Genomic DNA, 27,865 nt, shown 5'->3' with positions numbered 1-27,865 from the left:
TTCTGGGTCTGGCTTACCTCACTCAGGATGGTGTTTTCTATTTCCATCCATTTGCCTGCAAACTTCAAGAAGTCCTTGTTTTTTACTGCTGAGTAGTACTCGAGACAGGGTTTCTCTGTGGTTTTGGAGCCTGTCCTGCTGGAACTAGCTCTGTAGACCAGGCTGGTCTCGAACTCACAGAGATCCGCCTGCCTCTGCCTCCCGAGTGCTGGGATTAAAGGCGTGCGCCACCACTGCCCGGCTTCAGAACTTTTTTTTTTAATTTATTTTATTTTTGAGATTAAAATCTCACTCCCTTCTATTTTTTAACCTCTAAATTTACTCTTATAGCCTTTTTGCGCCTTTTCAAGTTTATAGCCTCTGTTTCAATGTCATTTCATATATATGTATATTTTCCTAAATACATACATACAACCTGTTAATCTATAATAACTTTTCAACAGATTCCAATTGTTAAATTTAACAGCATAAATTCTTTCAGATAATCCTGTCAAATTGATGCTATCCCTTTTCATAGTATTGATCTTCTCAACTAGCTGTCATTATTGTTTATAAAGACTGTATTATTTCTAAAAGTGCCTTATTATTGACCCTGTTATCAAACCATTTTAATGAGATAATATGAAAACAACACTAATTCCTAGAATCAAATAAAGTGATGTAAAAGGAAAATCATATAAGCCTTGTAGAATACCATACATAGTATAAGCAAAATAATTATCAAACTCCTGGCTAGTTATGCTATCAATAATTTCTGTAGTTTTTCAGATCTTACCTGTCATAAGGCAATCACAATGAATTGAAGTAGGTATAATAATCATTATCGGCCAGCAGGTGTTGTTGTTGCAGCCACGTTACCAAGACACACAAGCAGCAGTAAACAGCACATTTTGCTTACTTAGGTATTGAAAAATATGCTTTGTTTAACAAATTAAGAGCAGTTATTAAGGCAATGAAATAATTTCGAGAGTTGGGGCCCAAGATAAACAGAAAACCCAAAATTTTCTGTCAGTGTGAGTTGTGGACAGTGTGTGCCCCAGGGATTGCAGTCAGCAGCCTGTGGGCAGTCATGTAACAACGAGCTGGGGAGTGCTGAGCAGCAGTCTGTGGCCTCTGAGTGCTGGGAGAACCGTGGGTGGCAAATTCAGTGTCCAATGTGCCACACTAGTTCAGAATTACATATAATAAAGGGTTATTCATTTAGGGTTAGACTCACAGATCACAGTCCTCTGCACAAATGAGGAAAAGAAACTGAATCTAGCAGTCGGAAGAGAGAGAGCTAGCACATGCTTTATAATTGCATTTATAGTATAAGAGGCCATGCCCAAATGGGCTGGTATCTTAAAGGCTATTGGCTGAAGAAGCTCCCATAGCAATTTCTTAGTCATTTTTCTTCTTTTGAGGAATCTCTGTTCATCTCAGAGCCATTTTGAATGGGTTATTTTCTTTTATTTTTTGGTTTTTGGATTCTTTAAATATTCTGGATATTAATCCTTTGTCAGATGTACTTTGATGATGATTCTCTCTGATACTGTGGGTTTCCTCTTAACTTGGTTGTTTACTTTTACCTGGGAAGAAATTTTTGTAGTTGATGTTTATTTGTTTTATGAATCCCACATGTTAATTGTTGGCCTCAATTCTTGGGCAAATAAAATCCTATTCGGGACTGCATCATGTATAGTACTACCCGTGTTTTCGTCTAACAGTTTTAGTGTTTCAAGTTTCATATTTAGGTCTTTGATCCATTTGGAGTTCATTTTTGTGCCAGGTGATAAATTTGGATCTAATTTCATTCTTCTGAATGTGGAAATCCTGTTTCTTATCATCATTTGTTGAAGATGCTTTCTTTTCTCCACTATGTTCTTGGCATCTTTGTTACCATATGGCATTTTGATATATCCTTTATTTTAATATTATAATGATCTTTACTTCATTGTTTCCACCTCAAATTGCATAGCAAACCACATAAAAAATGTCAAAGGTAAATTAATATTTTCTCAGTATATTTATCATGTTGTAACAAATTGCATTTTCAAAATTAGCATTATTTCAGAACCAAAGTTATGGTAGCAGTCAGTATGTGTAGTTAGTTTCTGAGTTTATAGAAAACATGCACATATTTTCTCCATTAAGAAGTATTTGCTTTAATTTTTGTAGATAATCTTTATGAAGTTAAAGAAGTTTCATTCCATTCTCAGTTTCACAAATACCTTTACAACAAAAGTACTCATTTTATGCTTAGTTAATTAGAAAATATAGGATATTTTCTTCATTCCTTATGGTACACTGTATTTTCTGAGGTATTATTTTTTCCTGGGCTTGCTTAATTTGAATTCAAATGACTAATATTGTGTTATATATTTAAATGAATATTTTTTGAAATTTTCTGATCTTTTCCTTGGAATATACTTAATTTTGATGTCAAGTCTTTAGAATCACTATAATATAAATATTCTGTCAAAACTTTATATAAGGAATGGAGAGATACTTCATAAATTAAGAAAACTTAACTGTTCAGATTGTAGCATGTCCACTTGCATACAACTGCCTATAACTCCTGCTTCACGATATAGGAAAATATTCTTCTTGCAACCACTGCCCTACCCCCTCATACACAAAGGTAGAATACACATGAGTAAATAATAAAGAAAATTATTTATTAAAAATTATGATTAGCCATGTGGTGGTGGTACACACCTTTAATCCCAGCACTTGGAAAACAAAAGCAGGCAGATCTCTGTGAGTTCAAGACAACACTGGTCTATAGAGTGAGTTCCAAGTGGTCAAGGATAAACAGAGAAGCTGTGTCTCAAAAAGCCAAAAGAAATTTGTAATAAATAGGAGTTAATTATTCTTTCAACTTGATAAAATAAATCAGGAAAATTGGGTCTGTTCTTTTTCAAGTCCCATGTGTTTTTCTGCCAACCCTCCATCCTTCCAATAAAAAGAAAAAGAAAAGGTGGGAGGTGATGTTGTGTCAAGGGATGGGACAATGGGAAATAAGAATAATCACTCTACCATGCTTTGTTTGAAAATATAAAAATGATATCTAACTCATTATATGGTAATGAATAATAAAATTAAGATAATTTAGTCTAATAAATATTTGAAGTGAAGCTGTTTTATTTTTTGTTTTCATTTCTTTTGCTTTGCTATTTTGTTTTGTTTTATATGGTTTTATTCTTAGTATTCTGAAAACTAAGAAGCAGCAAATTATTATGCCAATATAGACGTTCTATATTTTTTACAGATTGACTCAATTTGTGTAGTTTTAAAATTTGTTAGTGTTTCTTCTATTCTATTATCCAGTGAACAATATTGATTTTTTTCAAGTAATTTTTCCACTGCAGGTTTAAGAGTGCCATGCTTTAACTTTTATTGTTCTCAAATAGCTCATGTTTTACACAGGTTCAATAATAGTGATAAAGACACATTTTCAGAGTTGCATGCCGCAGTAATAAAAAGATGGAAATGAGCTTCCTGCATTTTGAGACTATTACCTTCTTACATAAAAGATTAGGTATTGACAGGATTTTTCAGAGGGATATTTTGTGGGCCTGATCTCTAAATATCATAGCTTTCATATCCTGTTGGCCAAATAATCCTATTCACTTGTTTTTATTATGAGTACACTGGAGCATCAGACCATTAAGCCTTCTTTATGAATGTGTGGAGTCATATCAGAAATGTTTCCTGTAAATACTGGCAAAGTGAGAGAGAACCTTACAGTAAAGTGCTTTAGAATAGTAGCTAGACATCAGGCATCAAGGGATTACACGGTGAAGCTGTCCATGCGGTACACTGTTCACTGAATGACTGCTCAAAGCTTTTTAATCATGCTTTGAGAACTCAATGGATTTGAATTTAAAGCACATTTTATTTGTTCATTTAGAAATGATGGGGCTATTAGAATGTTAATTCCAAGCCTCAGTATAGATCTAGCTTCTTAGCTCATTTTCCTTTATTCGTGGCTTTCTAGTTCTCTTGTTATTTTAAAGCATTTTCTGCTTACCTAACATTTCATTCAATACTATTCTCTGGTTGCCAGCTTTTGACACTTGTGTTAGCTTGTCTTCTTGCTGATGTGACCAAACACGTGGCCAAAGTGATTTAATGAAGAAAGGCTTTATTTCTACTCACAGTACAAGAACATATACTTTATCCTGGCAAAAAAAAGCATAGTGGCAGGAACATGGGGCATCTGGTCACATCGTATCCATGATGAAAAAGCATGGAGAGAGAAAATTGTGCTCAGCTCACTTTCTCCTTTTTATTTAGTCTGTGACTCCAGCCAATGGGATTGCCTAACCCTTTTAGATTATGCCTTCTAACCTCTATTAACCTCTCTTATACACAAACCTAGAAGTTTGTTTCCGTGGTGAGTTGAAACGTCATCAAGGTTAACCATCACCATGCCTTAGATTCAATAACCCTGAGTGAAAATGATTTGAGCCAGATTTCAATAGCTCGTGGAATCCCAATCCTACTCTTGGCATTTACTTAGATTATTATGAGCTTTTACAATGGAAGTTCCTATGTGCTGTTCTCCATAATACATGGTCTCCTTGACAATATACACCCATGTACATGTCGATTGCATTAGGGTGGGTTACTCAGTCTAGGGGTTTGTAACCCACCCTGCAATCAGTTATTCCAGGGTCTCGGAGGGGTGCTACCTGGAAGGGAATGAGCTAAGACAGAAGAATGAGGCCAAGCAGATTTGTCAAAGCCTCCGTTTATTAGGATCATGGTTGCTGCTTATATAGCCCCTGAAGGGTAGGGAAACTGGACTCTGCATGTTCCAGTTCACGTAGGCCAGGAGGTAGGCCAAGAAGTCACAAGTTGCCACACCTGGTTCCCTGGATAGCTGGAATGTGAGGCGGTTCCGCTAACAGATTAGCAGTTAATTGGCTGTGGGGCAGGTTCTCAATAGAACATAATTATGGGTGTGAGGTTCCCTGCAGACTCCCCAGGGTGATGGTTTCTGTAATGATTTTTAGAGGGGAAATGGCTCCTGACATGTATATGTTTCTTATAGATACTTGCTGCAAAGAAAATTGTCCAGGAATTTTTGTGGATATTCTACTTGGCTGGGGCAAAGTTTATATTTATCAGATCATTCATAATTTAGGAACAGGGATATTTAAATGCTGAAATGAGTGTTTTGTTACATTTGGCAAACATCACAGATTTCACTTTCAAAATCTATAAACTGTCTTTAAGTTAATTTTCACTAGAAATACATATTAGTGTAACTTGGGAAACAGAGCCTAAGTTTTCCAATATACAGAAATAATCATTTTTGAGGCATTAAAAATGGCCCGAATAGACTATTCTACATTATAATACATCCTGATTATACCATTCCACGATAGATGCAAATATCAAGTTACTCTGTACCTTATTTATATGAATAAATATTGTTTTTTTGAAAATTACATATTACTAATGCATTTTCACTGTTTATTCTCATTCTTAGGTCATATTGTCTCTCTTCTTTCACTAAGGAAATGAAAGCAATTAGAGAATTGCAGTATTCTTCTGCCACTGCATTTGCTCAGCAGACTACATTGTGTGCAGAACTATTGAAGCAATATTATTAATGCCAGATCTCCCTTCCCTACACAAACATTAAAACTGCCACTTTTTTCCGCTGAATTTTTATATGCTGATGTGAAATGTGAATGACCTGAAAAGATCCTTCTATTTTAAAAGTAAAATAAATTTGTCATCAAGTCTGTACTTATTCCTCTCATTTTATAGGCTCATTTTAATTATTTAATACTGGGTAACAACCCCCCCAAACTTTCAGCTAAAAGCAGTGTGATTATCTTTCAGTTTCTGTGGATCCAGATGTGACTGTAGCATAGAAGTTTAAGGAAGCTCAGATTTTCTTTTTTTTTATTTTTATTGCTTTATAAATAATACCATTCACAATTTCTACTTCCTCCCCTTCTCCTCTTTCCCTTCCTCTCCCCCACTCACTCTCCCTTCTTCCCCTCCAGTCCTAAGAGCAGTCAGGATACCCTGCCCTGTGGGAAGTCCAAGGTCCTCCCCCCTCCATCCTGGTCTAGGAAGGTGAGAATCCAAACTGGCTAGGCTTCCACAAAGCCAGAACATGAAGTAGGATCAAAACTCAGTGCCATTTTCATTGGCTTCTCAGTCGGCCCCAATTGTCAGCCACATGAGGCCATCATCAGGCTAGAAGCTGGCACTCTGATTCTTCGATTAGAACTAGATTCCCATCCACAGTCATTCATTTCACTGGCAGGTTTTGGTTATTGGATGGAGGAATTTATTCTTTTACTTGAGCCTCTACAGAGTTGCTCACTAGATGGCAGCTTACTTCTCCCATGCCAGTGTATGGAGACAGAAAAGAGAGAGAGAGGGGTTATGAAAGAAGATACACAGCTTTGGGTTTTTGTAAATTCAAATCATAAATGACTCATGCTTCCAGTTTGCCAAATTCTAAGATTAGGAGTGTTACTAAATACATCCAGAGAGGAAGAAGAAAAGATTACACAGGTCTGTGACTACTAGGGAATGGAGACTCACACTACAGTCATTTACCCTGCCAACCATACTCTCCTAGTGAAAAATCACAGCCATCAGCCTGTCTTTCTATACAACTCCATACCATTGGGATGGTATCATAAACTGTCTATGCTGACACAACAAAATTCCATACAATGAGTACATTATAATAATATTAACTGGGACTAGTAAGGTAGATTATTGGGTAAAGAAGTTTATTCCTATACCTGAAGACCTGAGTTGCATTTTCAAGATCCACATGTTGGAAAGACAGAGCTAACTCCTTCAAGTTGTCTTCAACCTCCACACAAACACTGTGACATGGATATTCCCCGGATAGAGAGATAGATGATAGATAGATAGATAGATAGATAGATAGACAGATAGATGAAAAGTTAAGACCATACTAACTGAAATTTATTTTCACAATAGGCATAATGAGATTTAAGGGCTCATTATTGGTTTCCAAGATTTTTCTTTGTTGTATGCCCTCCATACTGGAGGAACTAATGGCATGTGTTCACATAGCAGAATGGTGGAATAACAAAAAGGAACTCTGATCTCATAGGAACTTCTTTTACAGGGCACTAATTCATAACATTCATGTGATCAAAGTCCTCTGGACTGAATCACATTCTCAGCATCCCACCTCTCAATGCCCTTATGGTGAGGAGTATGCTTCAGCCTGAATTTTGAAGGCGAGGTACAAACACTCAAACACAGGGTCTGGCTATGGTGAGTTTTGGGTGGTTTTCCACATCTACCTCATCTTTTGCTTTTCCCACCTCTTCTAGAAAATATCTACACATTGGAGTCCATAATATTTTACTACTTGGTTTGATTTTCTTCCTTTGATTATATTGTATGTATTCACATCACATAATTTTGTAAATATTAAAGTAACCTAAATAAAACCCTTGATTTCAACACACACAATTGATTTCCTATATACCCAATTACATGCTCAATTGCCTAGACAACTTTCCAGCAAATTCAATATGTTACACTTTCTTCTTTTTTCTATTGTTCATTTTATTCTTATTAATCAAATTTTCCTTTGACAATTTCATATATATATGCACATGTGTGTATAAATGTAATTCACTCTGATTATTTTATTTTTAATACCCAATCCTACTTTATCTACCTCTCATCGCTGTCCACCCTTCCCCCTCTCCTATACAAATCACTTTTCCATATCCATGTCTTTTTTTTGTTGTTGCTTTGTGACCCCTTGTCTAATAGTTGATAAGTCTCAGTCTTGTGCCCACCCAGTGCAGGTAACCACAGCTGCTGTGATCTTTATGCTTACAAACACTATTTAATAGGCAGAACATGACATTCTGCCACCCTTCTCCCTCTCTCAGTGTTCCTACATTTTTCTTATCCTTTTCTCTATAATGTTCCTTGGAACTTAGAGGGTGTGGTGGTCTGAATAAGAATGGCCCCCATAGGTTCCTATGTTTGAGTAGTTAATACCCAGCTAGTAGAATTATTTGGAAAAACTAGAAAATATGACTTTGTTGAAGGAAGTATGTCAGTGAGGGTGAACTTTGACGTTTTTGGGTCAGTTTCTCTATCTCTGTCTCTCTCTGTGTTTGTGTGTCTCTGAGTTTTCTGCTTGTAGATCAAGATCTAAGCTAGCAGCTGCTCCAGCACCATGCCTGCCTGCCTGTTCTCCAGCTCCCCACCATGATGATCATGTACTCCAACACTCTGAAACAAGAAGCCCCAAATAAACTATTTCCTCAATAAGTTACCTTATCATAGCAATAGAAAAGTAAGTAAGATGAGGGAAGGGCATAAATATCTGATTTCAGGCTGAGCATTCCACTATCACTTATTCATTCTCTACACACTAAGAAGCTGTCGTTCAGTACAGAGACTTCTCTGATTTTGTCTGACAGTAACATTTGTCCATGTCATTAAATTACTAACTACTTAAAAGTTATTTTATTTATTTATTTATTATAAAATTCCACCTCCTCTCATTTCCCTTCCACTCCCCCCACTCCCACTCCCCCTTATTCTCCAGTCCTAAGAGAAGTCAGGGTTCCCTGCCTTGTGTGAAGTCCAAGGTCCTCCCCCCCTCCATCCAGGTCTAGAAAGGTGAGCATCCAAACAGACTAGGCTCCAAAAAAGCCAGTCCATGCAGTAGAATCAAAACCCAGTGCCATTGTCCTTGGCTTCTCAGTCAGCACTCATTGTCAGCCACATTCAGAGATTCCAGTTTGATCACATGCTCGGTCCGTCCCAGTCCAGCTGGCCTTGGTGAGCTCCCATTAGATCAGTCACACCTGTCTCCGTGGGTGGACGCACCCCTCGTGGTCCTGACTTCTGCTCCTCAATTGGACCTTGGGAACTTAGTCCAGTGCTCCAATGTAAGTCTCTGTCTCTATCTCCATCCATCGCCGGATGAAGGTATTGAACTGAACAGAGAATTCTCAACAGAAGTTCAAATGGCCAAAAGACACTTAAGGTCATGCTCAACCTCTTTAGCTATCAGGGAAATGCTAATCAATACAACTTTTAGATACTATCTTACACCTGTCAGAATGGCTAAAATTAAAAACACCAATGATAGCTTATGCTGGAGAGGTTGTGGAGTCAGGGGAACACTCATCCATTGTTGATGGGAATACAAACTTGTGCAACCACTTTGGAAATCAGTGTGGTGGTTTCTCAGGAAACTGGGAGTCAACCTACCTCGGAATCCAAAAATTATTTTATTTATGTATGTATGTCGGTGCTCAGGCATGTGAATACCACAGTGTTCTTAAAACAGTCAGAGGACAACTTTCAGGAGTAGGATCTCTTTTTCCACCATGTGTGTTCTGGGAGTAAAACGCAGTTTGTCAGGCTGATGGCATATGCCTTTTCCCACTGAGCTGTCTTAATAGCTCCACTTCATTTTCTTAGCTGTATGCTTTAAACAGCAATACTTGATACAGTAAAATTCACCAAATTCCTCACTTTTCCTTTCTTTTGTCTACATTTTTCCCATTTTGCAGAAAGTTCTGAGTACCACGCTCATATTTGTTGAGGTAGTGTGATGGAGAGAGGGTGGGGGGAGAAGTCTTTATTTTGACATTAGGACACATTTAGTAGAAGGCAGCAAAGCAGGTGCGAAGGTACATACCTCTTATGCAGGTGTTGGAGACAGAGGTAGAACCACAGGGTTCCAGTCCAGTTTAGGTTATAGGACAGATCCTTGCTCAGAAACAAAACAAAAAGACACTGTATGCAATTGGAACGTGAGCTGATAAAATGAAAAGTCATTCAATACAGGACATTTCCAACTTGTTAATATGTGTTAAAATTAATAAAATCAGCCGGGAAGGGGAATTCTGTATTATATATAAGAAAAATAAGAGCAATTCAATGCTTTGTGTAGTCTGCGACCCAGAAACATTTCAGCTGTATGGTGCTACCTGAATGTTCTTGAGTGTCTAGAGTCTTAACTCACTTCCATGATGCCCAAAGTCACAGAAAGTTGTTTCTAGGTGCAATCACACTTGGAAGCACTTGGAAGTCTGTGACCTATAAACTTCAAATACTGAATTTACATATAAATAAACAGCTATAAAAATTAAAAAGAGCCGGGCGGTGGTGGTGCAGGCCTTTAATCCCAGCACTTGGGAGGCAGAGGCAGGTGGATCTCTGTGAGTTCGAGACCAGCCTGGTCTACAAGAGCTAGCTCCAGGACAGGAACCAAAGCCACAGAGAACCCCTGTCTCAAAAAAACAAACAAACAAAAAAAAATTAAAAAGAAATTCTACAAAATATTCAATACAGATTTACAAGTTATGAAAGAGAATGCCAATGCCTAACAATAAGAAAACAGTTAAAATTGTACAGATGAAAAAATTTTCTTGATTACAAATTCATGTGGGAGGTTTCACTGTCACCACTGGGAGGAGCAGTGCCACCCATGGGCAGGTGTTCCTGGGTCCTGTAAGAAAGTGGACTGAGCAAGCTGTGATGAGCAAGTCAGTAAGCATTGTTTCTCCATGGCTGCTGTTTCAGTTATCCTGCCTCCAGATCCCTGCCTTAAATTCCTGTGCTAACAACCTTTTCAAAAGACTGTGGGCTGTAAGGTGAAGTAAACATCTTCCTCTCCAGATCTGTTTGACCATGGTGCTTTACCACAACACTAAAAACCTAACTAATACAGTAATGATCTTATCAATGTTATATTGCTGTCTCTTAGGTCTGCTTCATTTTCTATTCATTCATCTTAGATAGATTTCCTGTTTCTTTTGGCAGTTAAGATGCTAAAGTACCTGTTTAAACCCATCTTCAGCCAAAGTTTCTGACAGGACTGTAATAAGCCCAGATTGGGACATGTGCTATTTCTGAACCAACTATACTGAGTTAGCAAATGATATGTGTGATCAGTCCAGGCCAGATGGTCACTCAGTTAAGTACTCTAAAGGAGGTTCCTATTAGAAGCCCATCAAACAGGTTCCCAAGGAAACTGAATTTGGAAACAGATAAGGTGGAAATGGGAACGATATTAGGCAATCAGCATCTGGGTCAATTGCACACTACAAGTACAGTCACACTGCTTATCCCTTTAGTCCATGGAAATTTAGATCAAACTGATTGCTCTTATATTTTTGTGCATCTTTTCCAAGGATTACTTACAATTTAAAGTATGTCTTATGACTTATGTAACTTGTTTATTAAGTGAACTGGACACAGAAGGGCACTGGGGACATCTGACTATTTCAGTTTACACCTTCTGCTGCTTAAAGAAAATACTCAGCATGTTCCACAGCTCTCTTAGCCAATTCTCAAGTAAAAAACAAATCCCCAGTGACTTTTAGTTAATGAAAAGTTCAGTTCAGTGTAAAATTAAGGCCTCAAACTTCATTCAAATTATCATGTGCTTCCTTAACTACAGGTAACCACAACCTGGTAAATCTCTTGAGGAGGAAGGAAGGGGATGCTGGTGCTGGTTTCAATTTCTTTTTTTCTCCTAGGTGCTATTGGGTGGAACTATTGTGATAATGACAAAGAAGGTAAGAGGTAAAAAAAAGTATAAAATAATTCTACTTGATAAATAACATTTCCTGAAACATATAGTGAAGAACCATAGAACAATCTTTTATCCAATTCATTAAAGTTTAAATGCAACGCCACTTCTCAACATACTCTCAACAGATCAGCTGGTTTGCCATAGCCTTTCACTTTTATAATTTTCAGGAAATAAAAAACATCACCCTGTGTCATACAGACCTTAGCGGACACATGTCAAGCTCACCAAATCATTCTCGTGAAGGGCCCTCACTTCTGTAAGGTGGAGGAAAATGATTTTTTAATCCATATAGCTCTGCTTTCAGATGTTCATTGTAAAGAATCAATGATCTGTATTGAGGTCTCTGGGTTCTACTACACTATTGGTGTTGGGACCTCACTGGCATTCCTCTTGTTTAACCTGCTGTTGAGATTCTGCAGCTTTGAATCTGAAGAACCAGTCCCTTCACGTGCTCCAGAAGATCACAGATGGAATAGATGTTGCCAATTCTCCCTTGTCCTCACCATCAGGGTGAGCTCTCCTATATTGCCCTGGTGAGATCACCCCCAGCAGCCATGAACAAGGGGCGGGGCCAGTTCTCCTGCTTTCCTGTCCTCAGGGTTGGATTTCTAACACCCACACCTTCAGGACCAGCGCTGTTGTGTTGCCCAGCTGTGGTGTAGGGACTACTCTTCCGAATGCTGCAACTGATGAGGGGCTGGGATAGCTCTCCTGCACTTAGGACCACAGTGCACTTAAGAACTCAGTGTCAGCTCTCCTACCTGCCTGAGGAATTGATGAGCAGGGACTGGGGAAGAAGAGGGTAGGAGAAAAACTCCCCACCATCTCTGCTACTACACGACACATTAATAATGGGAACGGCTCTCCCGTGCTCACAAGTTCAGCGCTGCCTCACCCACACCTCCATCAGTGGGGATAGCTCTATTGTACTGCCCATGTGAGGTGCAGGGCTTTCTCTCCCGAGTGTTGCATCTGGTGGCATGCAGAGGCAAATCTCCCTCCCTTATGACCACGGGACCAAAGGAAAATAATTTAGGCTTGACACTTATCAGTGATTTTGAATAACAGTATATAAACTGTTTCTAAGTTTCTCAGTCGTCAACCTTTCAAAGTTATACTACATACAGATGAGTGGTGAGAATCATGATGGCAGTTTCTTTGAAAATCATACACAGGAGTACTTAGCATCACCATTAAAGTGACATGTTTTCATAATTTTTATTCTACAGATGCTCATATGCACGAGGAAATAGCTCATTAAATGATAAGCTACATAAAAATTTTAGCTTTTTAGAATTAAATCTGTGCTTAACCTATTTCAGAAATCCCCACTGCTGTAAACATGATTTTAATATAACATTTTGGAATTGTTTGTTCTGGTGCATGTTACTTTTGCCTGATATATAGCGTAGAGTATACACAGAGAAACATGCATATATATGCAGAGATACATACACACAGCCAAAGCTGCTGATAGAGACATGAATGATTTGCAATGGTATGGATCTTGGTTTATTGATACAAATTTAAGGTCAATTTTGTTATATGTATATGTATTTCTGATATTGATTAAGATATTATGCTTATGTGGCTCATTTAAAAATGTAATATATAATTAAGAAATATAAGTTAATAGATACTCATCTATAATAATCAAGCTTGTACTCAAGTTAGATTTTCTAGATGTATAGAGATATGTTTCAATTAGATAGGTGTTCTTCAAATCTTTCAGAGACCTTCAGAGTATGACATATAAAATGTCTTTTTTAATAACTTAGGACTTTTCATGACAATGTGACACATCTGCTCCTGGCAGCACAAGCTACTTTAAGAAAAAAAAAAGGCATTGAAGAGGCTCCTTATGTAGTTGATTAGCCATCTGGGCAAGAAACTACACTTGCCTGGGCTGTTTGATAAACTGGACAAGCAGGACCCACAGAAAAATGACTGCTAAACTTGCCTAAATGTAAGATGGTCTTTCAGGGTTCCTGCTACATGAAAGTGTCTGCCAGACATTCTTCAGGACACAGAAAAATGTGACTGACAAACTGCCAATATAGGCGACACTGTCTTTAAAATTTCCTGTCATGAAAAAGTCTGCTGGATACTATAGACCTGTGGGCTAAAGAGTAAATGCTCTAATGGTATAGAAGAACTTTGGGTGACTGTCCAGGCAGGGAGATGTCTCTGGTAATTATAGAGTTTTGCAAGTTGCTTATAATGCACCTACTGTTTGCTTAGGTAATATTATATCCTTCTGGAGACTTTGATGGAGTTAAAGGGTAAATAGTAATAATATAGTTTTCCTTAGTTATAAGAGATAAAGTAGATATAAATATTGTAACTCTAATTTTTGCTTGATATATGTTTTGTTATATGTAATATTACTATGTTAAAGTTAAAACCTTCTTTTTATTTAAACAAAAAAGGGGAAGTGATGTGGAATTTCCATCTGTGTGCGGTGATTACCATTAATAAATAAAGAAATGCTTTGAGCCTATAGCAGAGCAGGGCGGAGCAGAGCTAGATGGGGAGGACTGGTCTGAATGCTGGGAAAAAGAAGGGTGGAGTCAGAGAGATGACATGGAGCAGCTGCCAGAGTCAGACATACTGAAACTTTGTTGGTAAACTACTGTCAAGAGGTGATTCACAGATTAATGGGTTAAATTAATATGTAAGAATTAGCTAATAAGAAGCTAGAGCTAATAGACCAAGCAGTGATTTAAATAATACAGTTTCTGTGTGATTATTTCGGGGTTAAGCAGCTGAAAACCAACAAGTGGCCTGCTGCTACAGGCTGCAATATGTTCTTATGCTCATATTTAATCTTTATGGTGGCTATCTGAAAGATTAATCATTAAAAACAGACTCTGTGGAAAAGATCATTTTTATTTTCTTAAAAATCATTTTTTGAAAGTAAGTTCTTTTTTTAAAATAGTTGAAATTATGTATGTTGTTATTTTGCTTATTTTAACATATGGATTTGATACCCTTAAAACCTTCAGAATATTCTTTACCTTTGCTTTCCTTCATTATGAAACCAGGCTGTCTAAACTACCTTGCTATACATTCTTACAGCTTACTGGGACTATGTTAAACTATCTTGGGTATACTCACAAATGATCATATGTCAGTTTTACTACAAATATTTTATTAAACATACTAACAATGTATGCAATTTTGTGAGCAAATTAAATTAGTATGTCTTTTGACATGGTTTTGCAGTCCTGTGTAAAATGCAAATGGGAACATAAAATTTATGAATAAAATAGGAAATCATGAAATGAAAAGCCATAAAAAATAGGCTAGCAGCAGAAGTGTTTTGTAAATTCATCTCTGTTGCCATCTTGAATACTTGCACCAGCTCTGGATTGTCCACCTCTGCTCTGCTCATTAGTCACCTTCTTAGTCTCTGTCAATCAGGTTTTCTCATCCATGCGCAGCAGTGTAAAGGCTTTTCCTTGTATACATTCTATACTAGGTGACTGTTGAAGTTATCATAGCAGATTGTAAACTAGACACCAGGTTGATAGCTATTCAAAAGAACCATTAGTGATAATATAGAGAAAAAGCAAGGAGTCATGCTTAGAGAAGTATCAGACAGATTTTTTCTTATTTCTGTGATATTGTCCCTCCATTTAATAAACTCATTGAGCCATGGGACAGCATTTTGTATTCATATGTCTTTTCAGCTTAGCCTCTATTCTACTTATTTGACGGCTCTGTCTGGCCTCATTTCTGAGACAGATGTCAGAAATGCAGCCATCTGTATATCTAGCTAGCTGTTCTTAATTGTTATGTGTATCCTGGCACTTTCTACTGTAGTTTATTTTTTTATTTTATTTATTTATTTATTTATTTATTTATTTATTTATTTATTTATTTATTTATTTATTTTGAGACAGGGTTTCTCTGTGGCTTTGGAGCCTGTCCTGGAACTAGCTCTGTAGACCAGGCTGGTCTTGAACTCACAGAGATCCGCCTGCCTCTGCCTCCCGAGTGCTGGGATTAAAGGTGTGCTCTGCCATCGCCTGGCTCTTTTTTTTTTTTTTGGTGTAGTTTTCTTGATATTATGGTTCTCCACTGACAAAGGAAACTTGGAGAGATCTATGTCACATATTCTTTAAGATTCATTTTAGCTTGAAACAGTCGCCCTTCTCAAATGGAGTTATGATATTGGCTATTTCTTGGATATAGTCTACACATCTAGTGTACAATAGTACACTAATTGATTTCTAGAAGTGAAAAAGATTCCTTGACATATTTTAAATTTATTTTTGTCTATTTGATTTTTGCATATTTTAAACAGGTACAAAATTTTATTGATGTTTCATACAGTGTTCTTGAAGTTTGTTTCAAGATTAATTAGTGCCAGATGAATAAATATGAGTGGAGGATTATTTGCATGGGCAATAAACCTTGTGAATACATATGTTGCTGAACAAATATCTCTCCTCTGTCTATTGATTGATACTGGGTCTTCAAGTAGGGGTGGGGCCTCCCAATCTTTCCCCCGTCTGTGGTGGAAGGTAAACAGCTACTGTGATTTCATGATGGTATTGTTATGTCGACTGCTGGAGGAAACAAAACATTGGTGGTCTCAACCAACTTTGAACCATGCATGTGTTGTAATATGAGCGGCGGGGCTGCGTCCCCAGCACCCCGCCGCCTGCTAGCTTATGCCCTGAAATAACAACACACAAACTGTATTCATTTAAACACTGCTTGGCCCATTATATCTAGCCTATTCTCGGCTAACTCTCGCACCTGGACTAACCCATTTCCAATAAGGTATTTAGCACTGCTAGGTGCACTTACCGGGAAGATTCTAGCCTACATCCATCCTGGGTTGGAGCTTCATCGCGAGTGCCTCAGAGAGCAGAGCTATCACGTCTACCCGGGAGAGCTGAGCATGGCGTCTCTGCTCCAAAGAACAGAGCTGTCAAGTCTGAGTTCACTTCCTCTTCCTCCCAGCATTCTGTTCTGTTTACTTCTCCCACCTATGTTTTAACCTATCAGGGCCAAGCAGTTTCTTTATTGCTTAACCAATGAAATCAACAGATTGATATGACACTCCCACATCATGCATGCTACAATATCAATTTGCTAGACAAGCAGAATTCACTAATGCAATAGTGGCCCAATTGCTATAGGGGCCACTAATTGCTTTCTACCTGGAATTGAGATGTGCTCTAAAGAAGGGAATTCATATATTATATTCAGATACTATAATTTCACGTTCTATATTCAGGTACTATAAGTTTATGTACTATATTCAGGTACTATAACTTTCCTTAAAAATTCATGACTATGGAAGTCATAGGTTCTTGAAAGGGACAACCTATTGCTGTAGTTTTGATCATGATTCTTGAAAAATTATTTATTAATTTATTTGAAAATTTCATGCATATATACAATGTATTATTATCTTTCCATTCCTACTGTTCCCCTCCAATGCCACCCAGAACATGCCAACCTGCCTCTCTCCCAACTTCATGCCCCTTTGACTATTATTATTATTTACATTGTTCTCAGTTAGTGTTGACCATGTCCAAATGGGTATGGGGTCATCCATTGGGCAACCTACTGACAGACACAACCCCAAAGAAAGTGTGTTTTCTTCCATTAGTAACCATCAACTATCAATAGCTCCTCAGCAATTGCTGGGTTATCTGGGGCCCTGCCCCCATTTGTGTTGTGAATTTTTATTGACTTGATCTTGTACAAATACTTTGTAGATATCCACAGCTGCTGTGAGTTGATATTTGGATCAACTATGTCATGTCCAGAATACAATATTTCACAGTTTTGCTCTTCTCTGTTTTTCGCATTATTTCCACCAGCCTTTCTGCAATGTTCTCTAAGCCTTGGATGCAGGAGATTGATATGGACGAAAGATCTATGGCTGAAAGTTAACAGTTATTTATTTTTAGCACTTAGGGCAGTTAACTACCACCAGAGGAATGAAAAAGTTTCTCCGACAAAAGTTGAATGCAGCAAAAATCTATCAATATAAGCATTAATAAGGTAGTTTAACAACACAACTATTTGCTGAAATAACACCAGCAAGTTTTCCTTAAGGGTCTATGATGTCCCCCAGCAGTGGGTTTTTGACTAGGTTTACAATACCAGACATGGAACCCCTCTTTTTGATCAGACCTCATATCCGAATAAAAAGTAGTTGGTTATTCCTCACCTCAAAGTATAACTTTTTAAGAGCCAATGTTTTTTGTTTCTTTTTCCTACATAGGCAATAGTGAAAAAACTATATCATAATTTCACATTTAACTTTTTGAGAAACTGAGCCTATTTTTCAAGGGAGGTACAACAGTTTACATTTCCACCAGCAGTGTACAAGGATTTTGTATTTATTTGTATTAATAAAACTGAGCCTATTTTTCAAGGGAGGTACAACAGTTTACATTTCCACCAGCAGTGTACAAGGACTTTGTATTTATTTGTATTAATAAAATTATTGCTTAGCCCATTAGTTCTAGCTCTTTATTGGTTAACTCTTATATTAATTTAACCTATTTCTATTCATTTGTATATCACCACTTGGCTGTCACTTACTGGGTAAAGTTCTCCAGCATCTGCTTTCAGTGTCTCCCTGGCTTCTCTCTGACTTTGTCTTCTTCCAGCATTCTGTTTAGTTTTCCTCACCTAGCTCTGTTCCCTACATAGGCTCATGACAGTTTCTTTTTTCTTTCTTTTTTTTTTTTTTTTTTGAGAAAAGGAAAAAAAAGTTTCCGCCTCCTCCCAGACTCCCATTTCCCNAAAGTCCAAGGTCCTCCCCCTTCTGTCCATGTCTAGGAAGGTGAACATCCAAACTGGCTAGGCTCCCACCAAGCCGGAACATGAAGTAGGATCAAAACCCCATGCCATTGTCCTTGGCTTCTCTTCAGCCCTCATTGTTCGCCATGATCAGAGAGTCCGGTTTTATCCCATGCTTTTTCAGTCACAGTCCAGCTGGCTTATTAACCAATGGTAATCACAGTATACAGAGGGAAATCCCACATCAGGAAAGCATGTTAACTTTAAAGAATATGAGGCCTTCTAATAAAGAAGCAGGGACTAACTTAATATTTTATTATATTTTTCATTTCTTTCAAAAGTGATTTACACTTTTCAGTCTGTAACTCTTTTACTTCTTTAATTTTAAGACTTTAATTACTTTGATCATTGATTCCCAACATTCCTAAAGCTGTGACTTTTAAAACAGTTCTTCATGCTGTGGTGACCACAACCCTGAAATTATTATCATTGCTACTTTATAACTGCATTTTTACTACTGTTATATATTATACTATAAATATCTGATATACAGGATATCTGATATATGAGCCCTATTAAAAGGTCATTTGACTTCCAAAGAGGTCACGACCCACAAGTAGAAAACCTGTTTTTGATGGGACTGTGAGTGAAACCATCTTAAGAGAAACTTGATTAGTGCTTGATGATTATGCAAACTAGAATATAAATAAGTTATATCATGGCATTTTCATACATATATGCAGTGTATTATTTCAGCATAGTCATACCAATTATACACTCCTGTTACCCTTCTGCTCGAAAACTTTAGGTAATAAAGAATGAGTGAATTAATATATGTAGACTATGAATGGCAAAATTAATTAGATCATATAAATAAGTATAAAATAAATGAGTGAATTTTTTTAATTTTCTTTTGAATTATCCATTAATAGAATGTGAAATAGTGTCCAGTGAATTAGATCAAATACTTTATTGTTATGAATCCAACAAAGCTGCTTTTTACCTGTGAATTTAGTGCCATGGAAAATCCAGTAAATTTTTCAGTTAATAAAATTATGAAGCTTGTGAATTTTATGGGAACAGTGTGAAAATTCAATTCAATATGTAATGACCAAATAAAATAAATTAACATTATAATATCATTCAATTATTATTTCTTTCTATGGGGAAGCTTAGAACTTATAAATTCTAATTACTTATCAAGCATGTAATAAATTGTCTTGAATTCTTTTCACACTATTTCTTTTTCTATAGAAAAAAATTAATTTCTCCTGTTGTATTTTGACATTTTCTTCTCTCTACAACAACCTTTCCTTTCTATGTTTGCCCACATGTGCATGTGTGGAATGTGTATGGAGGTTATAGGACAAACTTGGAGAGTCAGTTTTCCCCACCATATAAGGTTTTAGGAATCAAACTCAGGATGGCAATCTCAGGGGCAAATATCTTTATTGAAACATGGAACCGTATTATTAATCCTTTAATTTATTTTCTATTTGTTTTAAATTCTATGTTGTTTATCTTCACCTTTTCACTGTCTCTTTTTGGGGATTCTGAACAAGCTATTTTATAGTGTTTTACCTTAATTTAATTGTAATCTCTAGGTATACAACTTTCCACAGAGGTCACTTTTTTCAGATTCCCAATGTATGTTAAATTTATAATAGTGCATTTCATATTAATAAATCATAAACATAGTTGCACAGAAAATTGTTTATATTTCCACCTTCCTTTATAATATTCACATATATATATAGAATCTCTAATGTGTACTACAGTCACACAGAATTCATCACACTCTTAAATTTGGTAGCTGTATGCCTGTCTATCATTTTAGAAATCTAGAGTTTATAGAAAACTAAACCTCTGCACAGTTTATTCATATTATATGCTATTTACTATGACTTTAAGAACATTGAGTTCTCTCTAGCTAAACCTTCCTGAAAGATATATTTAGTCTTCTGATCCAACACACACACACACACACAAAACAGTGTCTTGAATGCTAGTATGCTGGTGAATTTAATGGCCATATATTTGGAAAGCCCTTAAATATGTGAAGCTCAACCAGGTGGTGGTGGCGAATGCCTTAATCCCAGCACACAGTAGGCAGAGGCAGGCTGATGTCTGTGAGTTCCAGGCCAGTCTGGTCTACAGAGCCTAGTTCCAGGACAGATTCCAAAGCTACAGAGAAACCCTGTTTCAAAAAAAAAAAAAAAAAAAAAAAAAAACCTGAACCAAAACAACATATTTAAAGCTCAAATATTGGTCAAAGTGTTCTGGTCACTATTTTACATTAGAAGGGAGGACAGAGCTTGCATACTGCTCCTTTGAGGACTAGTCCATTCCTGCTTTCAAATTTTCAAAGAATAAAAGATAGTATTGCCTGTAAATATCAAGTCTGTACAAAGGTGACTATGACAGAGTTTTATGTATATGAAGTGCTGGCGTTCTACTTTATTAATTCCAGAAAAGAAAGACATTTCTTTGTCACTAAACTTCAGAAAGTCTTTTTATCTATGACTGATTCTGTTTTCATCCATTTTTCTTTGTGTGATTGCTTTATCCAAGCCACAGTAACATGCTGTGCAGCAGTGACAGTTTATAAGTTAATAAATATCCACAGCACAACAAGCTGAGCAATTGACTCAAAGATGCTGGATTTTCATTCACTCATTAGCCAATGTTTTTACTCCAATGGTTAGTCTCATGTAGAAGTAGAAACAAAGCCTTTTAAGAATATACATAATTATTTAGAATCCAAAGTGTATGCAACCATGTTAACATATTGTAGGGAAAACCTGGGTAAATCCTTAGTTTAAGGAAGTTCAGGACTGCTTCTGAAGACAGAAAATCACGGATTTCTAAGTTTGGCTATTTTAGTCTCCCTATGAACAATCTCCAACTAAAGGGTTTGTGCTTACGGATTTGTGACATTTATACACAGGGGGAAAATATTTGAAACAAAAAAAACTGAGAAATTGGGCTGATGTAGGGTTAATTTAGAATTCTAAAGCTGAACATCATTAATATTACATGCTCTAGAAAGACTTGTGCAGAATTACAGCAGTTGTAAACCTCTTCAAGAATATCCACATAAAGCTTTTACCTGGTTGGCTAGCTTTCATAAAACTGGAAAGTACTATGCAGGATACTGGTGAAAAATAAATTAGTTTCTTATGTAACCATGATTTGTTGTAGAAGGAGGCTGCTTGTTTGTTCCAGGCTGCTAAGCCCCTAAATACTCACACAGAAACTGTATTAATTAAATCACTGCTTGGCTTCTTATTGACTAGTTCTTACATATTAACTTAACCCATTTCTATTAATCTGTGTATCACCACATGGCTGTGGCTTACCGGCTAAAGTTCCAGTATCTGTCTCTGGCAGGGTTACATGGCTTCAACTTGATTCTGCCTTTCTTATAGCATTCAGTTTAGTTTTCCCCACCTAGCTCTATTCCCTACACAGGCCCAAGACAACTTTATTAACCAATGGTATTCACAACATACAGAGGGGAATTCCACATCAACTTGTGATATTTTGTTTGTAATCTAACAAATAAAGCTTGCCTGAAGATCAGAGTGCAGAGCTAAGCCAAGAGTGAGCCATAGAGGTCAGGTAGTGGTGGCACACACCTTTAATCCCAGTACTTGGGACACAGGCAGACAGATTTCTATAAGTTCAAGGCCACCTTGAGATATACAAGACTGAACTTTTCTAAAATAGAAATAGAGCTCATACGACGTTGATCCCAGCACTTGATATCACATACCTTTAATCCCAGCACTAGGGAGGTAGAGACAGGAGTGATATGGCTGGGCAGAGAGTGGAATATAAGGCAGGAAGAGGCAGGAGCTCAGGTGCAGTCTGAAGAATCATAGAGACAGATGCCGTCTGGTAGTTAGTTTGAGGTTTTATAGAGTGGATTCACAGAAACATGATTGCTCTTTTGGTCTAAGCATTGATAGAGCTAAGAACTCTAGTGGCTAGCCACTCTGCTTCTCTGATCTTTAGCATTAACCCCTATATCTGACTCTGGGTTTTTATTATTAAACCAATTAGAATTTGTGCTACAGTGACTATCATGGCAAGATTTACCTATGGATGCAATAGTCGTATGAATGTTTTGGGTATAACCAATCTCTATATTATTGGGTTGAAGGTCGACAACATCAGCAGAAATACAAAGTACTGTAAATCTGATCAAGAATCTATGGTGAGGAAGTTCATACATCTCATTAATGAACCTACTCTGATTGTTCAGTTGAATAGACATGGTATCAGACAGATTTATAAATTCATCTTTAGACACATAGTTTAGTACCGCTTTTAATTTGTTTGTGCATTTGACAGCAATTAATTCTGTAACTCACAACTGGTCAGTATGCAGAGAATAAAGTGTCAGTGATAACGTGTCAACCATAAATGGGGCATCTATATCATACATCTTCATCCTAAGGTTCAGGGAGCATTATGGTAGAGTTGATCGAATGATAGTAAGGTCAGGGAAAATCATACAGAAACAATGCCTTTTGAATATGACAACAGCTCCACACTCATTAAGTCTCAGCAGCTGGGGTTACCTGTGTTATACTTGTACAAGATAAAGCCAGTCAATATTCTAGCATGGTTAGGAAAGTGCTCACATGGCTGGCCCCTCACTTATGAGCTTTTGAGTAGTATATACTGGACTTCGTGGGTTAAAAAAAAGACAGAAAATTGAGAAGGATAAGGTTGTATCAGAGAAGAGCTACAGGTAATCTGATGAAAATACAGTGTATGAAAATCGCAATAAAAGCAAAACAACAACAAAAAACAACTGAATGTTTATATACAGAGGACTGTGGATTCAGCTCAAAAGTAGAGTATTTGCCTAGAATTGAGATCTAATCCTCAGCATAGCAAAATAATGCCCTTGTAGAAACCAAATACCGTGGCATATGCTTTTAGTCATAGCTACTAGGTGGCAGGGGGCTGATGGACCGTTTGACCTTGTAGTACTATGTAATCTTTCTCTGTCATCAATATACAGGCAACTCTTTGAGTGCATTACTGTCTATAGGATTCTTAACAATTAAGAAGTGAAGTACACCTGAAGCAATAGAGGTAATTTCATGGCAGGATACCTAGGCATCATTCATTCCAGAATAGCTAATGTAGCAGGCCATACCATGCTACAATATTTCATGTATAGAGTCATGGCAAATTATACTTATAAATATGATTATGAATTTGGGGTTATAGTGCCCTGTCTTGGCTACACATCAACAATCCTTTTTGTAACTATAAATCATTTTATCTTATGGCACTACTATGACCCAGTCTAGGTTTTGCTACTAGCTAGTGAGATTATGCTGTAATCAATACTTAAAAGATGGAGCTGACATTGAATAGAGGTTGAAAACATTTTGAAAATATGATAGACAATGTATAGATTTCTTGATGAGATTGTTGGTAGAAAGCTGGATATTTCTGAAACATCCTAATAAGAGCACCTATCAATTTAACCAACAAATAGTGCACTTCAACTTATGAGGCTTTTAAGGCACTTTAGGATGAAATTTATTCGAAGTGATTATCTGTTCTGAGTCTACCACCACTCATGCACAGAATGATTATAATCAGCCTCCATAGATGGAAAGATGCTCTTATTAAATATTCATCCTCTCCACATATTCACTTGAGAAATGAATGCTTGAAAACATGTACCTGAGCCCTCTTGAGGTACACGGTTGGAAGAGAACTTGTTTTGCTTTCACAGAATTGCATTTATCTTGAAGAAACTAAGATTTTCCACATTTGATTCTAGGCTCTACAGTGTAAGGGTTAGCTATACATACTCCCTGTGGTAATGTGAGGTCAGGTGCTATGCCATAGAACATTGTTTTTCCAAAATACAGCCACCACCCACTTCAGGAGATTTCTCAGAGCCAGTTTAAAACCAAGCAAGTGTGTGCTACAGTGGAATTCTAGAACTGACAAAAAGTTTGAGGGCCACTTCTCCACTGTGGTTCTTAAGGTGCTCTGTGAAAATAAGGCTTGAATATTTTAAATTTTTAAAGTTACACAGAACTCCTTATCTTGGTGATTCTGCAGCATGCAATGGACTCAAACATACCTTTAATTCAAAGAAGGGGAAGAGTGCAGCTTCAGTACAACAAAAGGACTAGATAGAATTTCAAACACTTGGCCCCACTATAAATTAGGACCACTGGAAGTAAGCTCCAGCAATCTAGGACTTCTGATCATCCCAGATGAACCTGATTTGTGTGAAAATCACAGAAGCAACAGTGTTTTCAGTCTTGTTTCATGATAGAGTCGTTTTATGTTTTTACTTTCATAAAGCATGTGGTAGGACCAATATTTTTGCCATAAAGAATATATACATAAACACACACACATGCAGTAAAGCATGGACAATCTCAGCTACTTATAGAGGGTTCTGAATTCTTTGAATTCTTTGTTGACTTGTTTTAATAAATGAAAACTGTTCAAAAGAATTTCAAGCAGACACAGGTGAATTACAGTGAATTCCTGGCCATCCTGATCTACCATAGTGGGTTCTATGCCAGCTATGGCTATGTAGTGAGACTTTGCTTGAACAAAACAAAATAAAATGAAAAGCAAGGTAGCTTAAAGAGAACTCTTCTTTGTTACTGACCATTTTGACTCTTTTTGTACTTGAAGGGCTTCCCTGACACAACAAAAGTGCTGATATGTTCATGACCAGTAACTTACCATTTTCCTGAACAATAGAAAAATAAGATCAGCAACCCAAACAGCCAAAAAAACAAAATTAAGTTGCATGGATAAAGGGAGATCAGCATAGGGAATAAAGTGAATGTACTGGTGCTTTTACAAGAGTCTTTGAGTTCAAGACAGACAAGCGCCTTACCTCCTGCAGGTATGCTTCTGAGCTTTGACAGGATGAATCAAGAGGAGCAGGCCTTAAAATGATGCCACAAAGTAACTGGGCTAAGTGCTGTGGGATAATGCTCTTGTAACTGTAAAGATTTTTCACTAATATTGGTTTAATAAAACACTGATTGACCAGTAGCCAGGCAGGAAGTATAGGCCGGGCAAACAGACTAAAAGAATATTGGGAAGAGAAAAGGCAGAGATACAGTCACCAGCCAGATGCAGAGGAAGCAAGATGAGAATGCCATTGACAAAAGGTACCAAGCCACATGACTAAACATAAATAAGAATTTTGGGTCAAATTAAGTTGTAAGAGCTAGATAATAATAAGCCTGAGATAATTGGTGAAACAGATTATAATTAATATATGTCTTTGTGTCTTTAGTGGGGATTGAATGTCTATGGGACTGGGATGTACAGAAACTTCTGTCTACAGATGAGATTGATGAGGAGCTTCTGCTGAATCCGGCCCAAACATCTTGGGAATCATCACCTTTATTTCTCTGTAAAAATTCTTGGTGGCATGGTAACTATGTTATATATGCTTTGAAACACACCCCTTTGTTTGGTTTATGCTACCATTCTTCCCATGTTGACAACTCCCAAAGCCTTTATTGTCAGACATCAGCAGCTCTAGAGAACTAGATAAAAAGGCATCCACAGGAAGGAAGGCTTGTATTTTCCTTCTACTCTCCCAGGTGGAAAAGAAGTTAGCTATCCAGTCTTGTGATTTTCCTCTACAGAAGAAAGGAGTGAGGCAAAGGGACAGTGATGATGCTGTGAATGCAAAAGGGATGGCAAACCATAGATCCTTGTACACTTTGATTTCTGAATGCCCAATTTGAAAGTTTAAGATTAAGAGACACACTGTAAAGAGTGTTCATGTGAAAACAGATGTTTATATTGTACCTTATCTGAAGCTAGTGGCCTTATCTACGAAATTTAGTTTTTAAATCCAGTTTCTAATATACTTGATAGCATTAAATGGATAATAAACACACACTGAAGTTTTTTTTTCTTTGAATGAATATAAAGAGTTTATTTGGTGCGTATTTGGGTATACAACAACAAATATTAAACAACTTTTTAAACTTTTTGTGCACAGGGCAGAAAACTGCCTGTACATGCTATGTCCACTTTTGGAACACAGATTTTAAACAATTATTAATGCACAAAATCTTACATATCATGCAACTCTATGCCAAGATTCCAACTTTCTTCCATGCAACAGATATGAAGATCTAAATGGAAACCTAGCTACGTCTTAAACACTTTTCCAGTAGCAAGTATAATATATGTTGTTTAGGGGGAACCAGTCTCAACATTACCTTGTACATAATACAATGGTCACGTGCCAAGTACGAGAACAGAAGGACTTGTACCTGTACAGATGATACAGTTCTTATTTGAACAACACAAGAGACAACACCACTGTTCCACAGTTCCTGTCTTTACACAAGAAGCCACAACGATAGATAAACGTGATACACGAATGGAATTAAGAGTAATCTACACTTGAGGATAATCCTGTTTCAATTTATCTATACTGACTGAGATTGACGATACAACTCAATTTCTACGCACAAACTACAGCACAAGAACTTGACCAGAATACTACGTTTCTAATTAACAGCAAAAAGAGAGAAAAAGAGAGATAAAGGGAGAAGGGGGTAGGGATAAAGGTGGAGAGGGAGAGAGAAAACAACCCATGATAATACTGCTACCTTGATCCCGCTATGCCAATTCAGATTTAACCTTGAATTTGGTTGTTTTGGATTAAGTGAAAGAGTGGATAGAACCACAGAAGTTCAGAAATCATACAGTTTCACTATATTAAAGAGTACACTTGAATCAAGCATAGATAGAAAACATGAAGCCAAGAAAACAACACAGTTCACAGAATTCGTTTGCCCCTACAAAACATTTAAGCAGTTAATTTAATTTTATTTTTTTAAAGAATAGTTGTGGTCTTTCAAATTTTCTTAGTTGGGAAGCAAATTGAGCAGCACTGGTGCTGTGAAATATTTTTGCTGTTCTCTCCAAAGTATAGGGGAGATCATATTTGGCAGTCCTTCTTCCAGGCTTAGTTCATTGATAATGCTTGGCATTCTTTTGCACAAGCTGACTCTAAATTATGGGGCTTTAGTATGGATGATAACAAGGTCTAATGGCAGATAGAATAGGGAACTCTGCCTGTGTGTTTGTTAAACCTCAATGAGAAGATTGAACTTTTGGATGAAGGGCTGCTAGAAGAATTCAACAGCACCTGGACATAAGGTTCTGTTATGGAGCCCTCGTTTTGCCCTCACTGACTACGTTGATTCATTGTGGCTCATGGATTTGCCTCCATTCAGCACACCGGAGACGCTTCTGCTCTTGGTCGGGGTCCCACTTCCAGATCGGGAGAACTCCGTGAGATCGTGCAGAGACGGCTCCTTATACATGGCCACTGAAAAGCACAGAGATGGTGGAAAAGGCCTTTTATGTATTTCACTGTTCCAAATTTCTAAAATAGATCTGGTGTTTACATTTTAAAACTTCTAAGTCCAGGGGCAAAGCTCATGTTCATCATCTCAACTTAGTCATTCTGCAATA

At 37.1% G+C, this 27,865-nt stretch overlaps 1 protein-coding gene and 1 long non-coding RNA gene across 3 annotated transcripts in view; one reads left to right on the top strand and one right to left on the bottom strand.

Moving 5' to 3' along the window:
- The window catches only part of LOC126512109 (uncharacterized), a 63,052-nt gene that overhangs the window by 23,498 nt on the left and 11,689 nt on the right, over nt 1-27,865 (top strand). The window contains exon 2 of the long non-coding RNA XR_007594911.1: nt 11,520-11,558. This is a non-coding gene — a long non-coding RNA (uncharacterized lncRNA). The remainder of the gene's footprint in view (nt 1-11,519; nt 11,559-27,865) is intronic.
- The window catches only part of Fgf13 (fibroblast growth factor 13), a 489,037-nt gene continuing 487,457 nt past the window's right edge, over nt 26,286-27,865 (bottom strand). For both annotated transcript variants that reach the window (XM_050159659.1, XM_050159660.1), the window contains one exon: nt 26,286-27,719. In XM_050159659.1, coding sequence (XP_050015616.1) covers nt 27,583-27,719 — 137 coding nt within the window. In that variant the 3' untranslated portion in view covers nt 26,286-27,582. The remainder of the gene's footprint in view (nt 27,720-27,865) is intronic.

The sequence above is a fragment of the Alexandromys fortis genome, unplaced genomic scaffold (genome assembly GCF_014885135.2).
Source record: "Alexandromys fortis isolate MF-2015 unplaced genomic scaffold, M_Fortis_MF-2015_v1.1 scaffold_95, whole genome shotgun sequence".
In the NCBI taxonomy this organism is placed as follows: domain Eukaryota; kingdom Metazoa; phylum Chordata; class Mammalia; order Rodentia; family Cricetidae; genus Alexandromys; species Alexandromys fortis.
The sequence above is the reverse complement of the archived record's forward strand: the minus strand, read 5'-3'. Positions and strand labels throughout refer to the sequence as shown.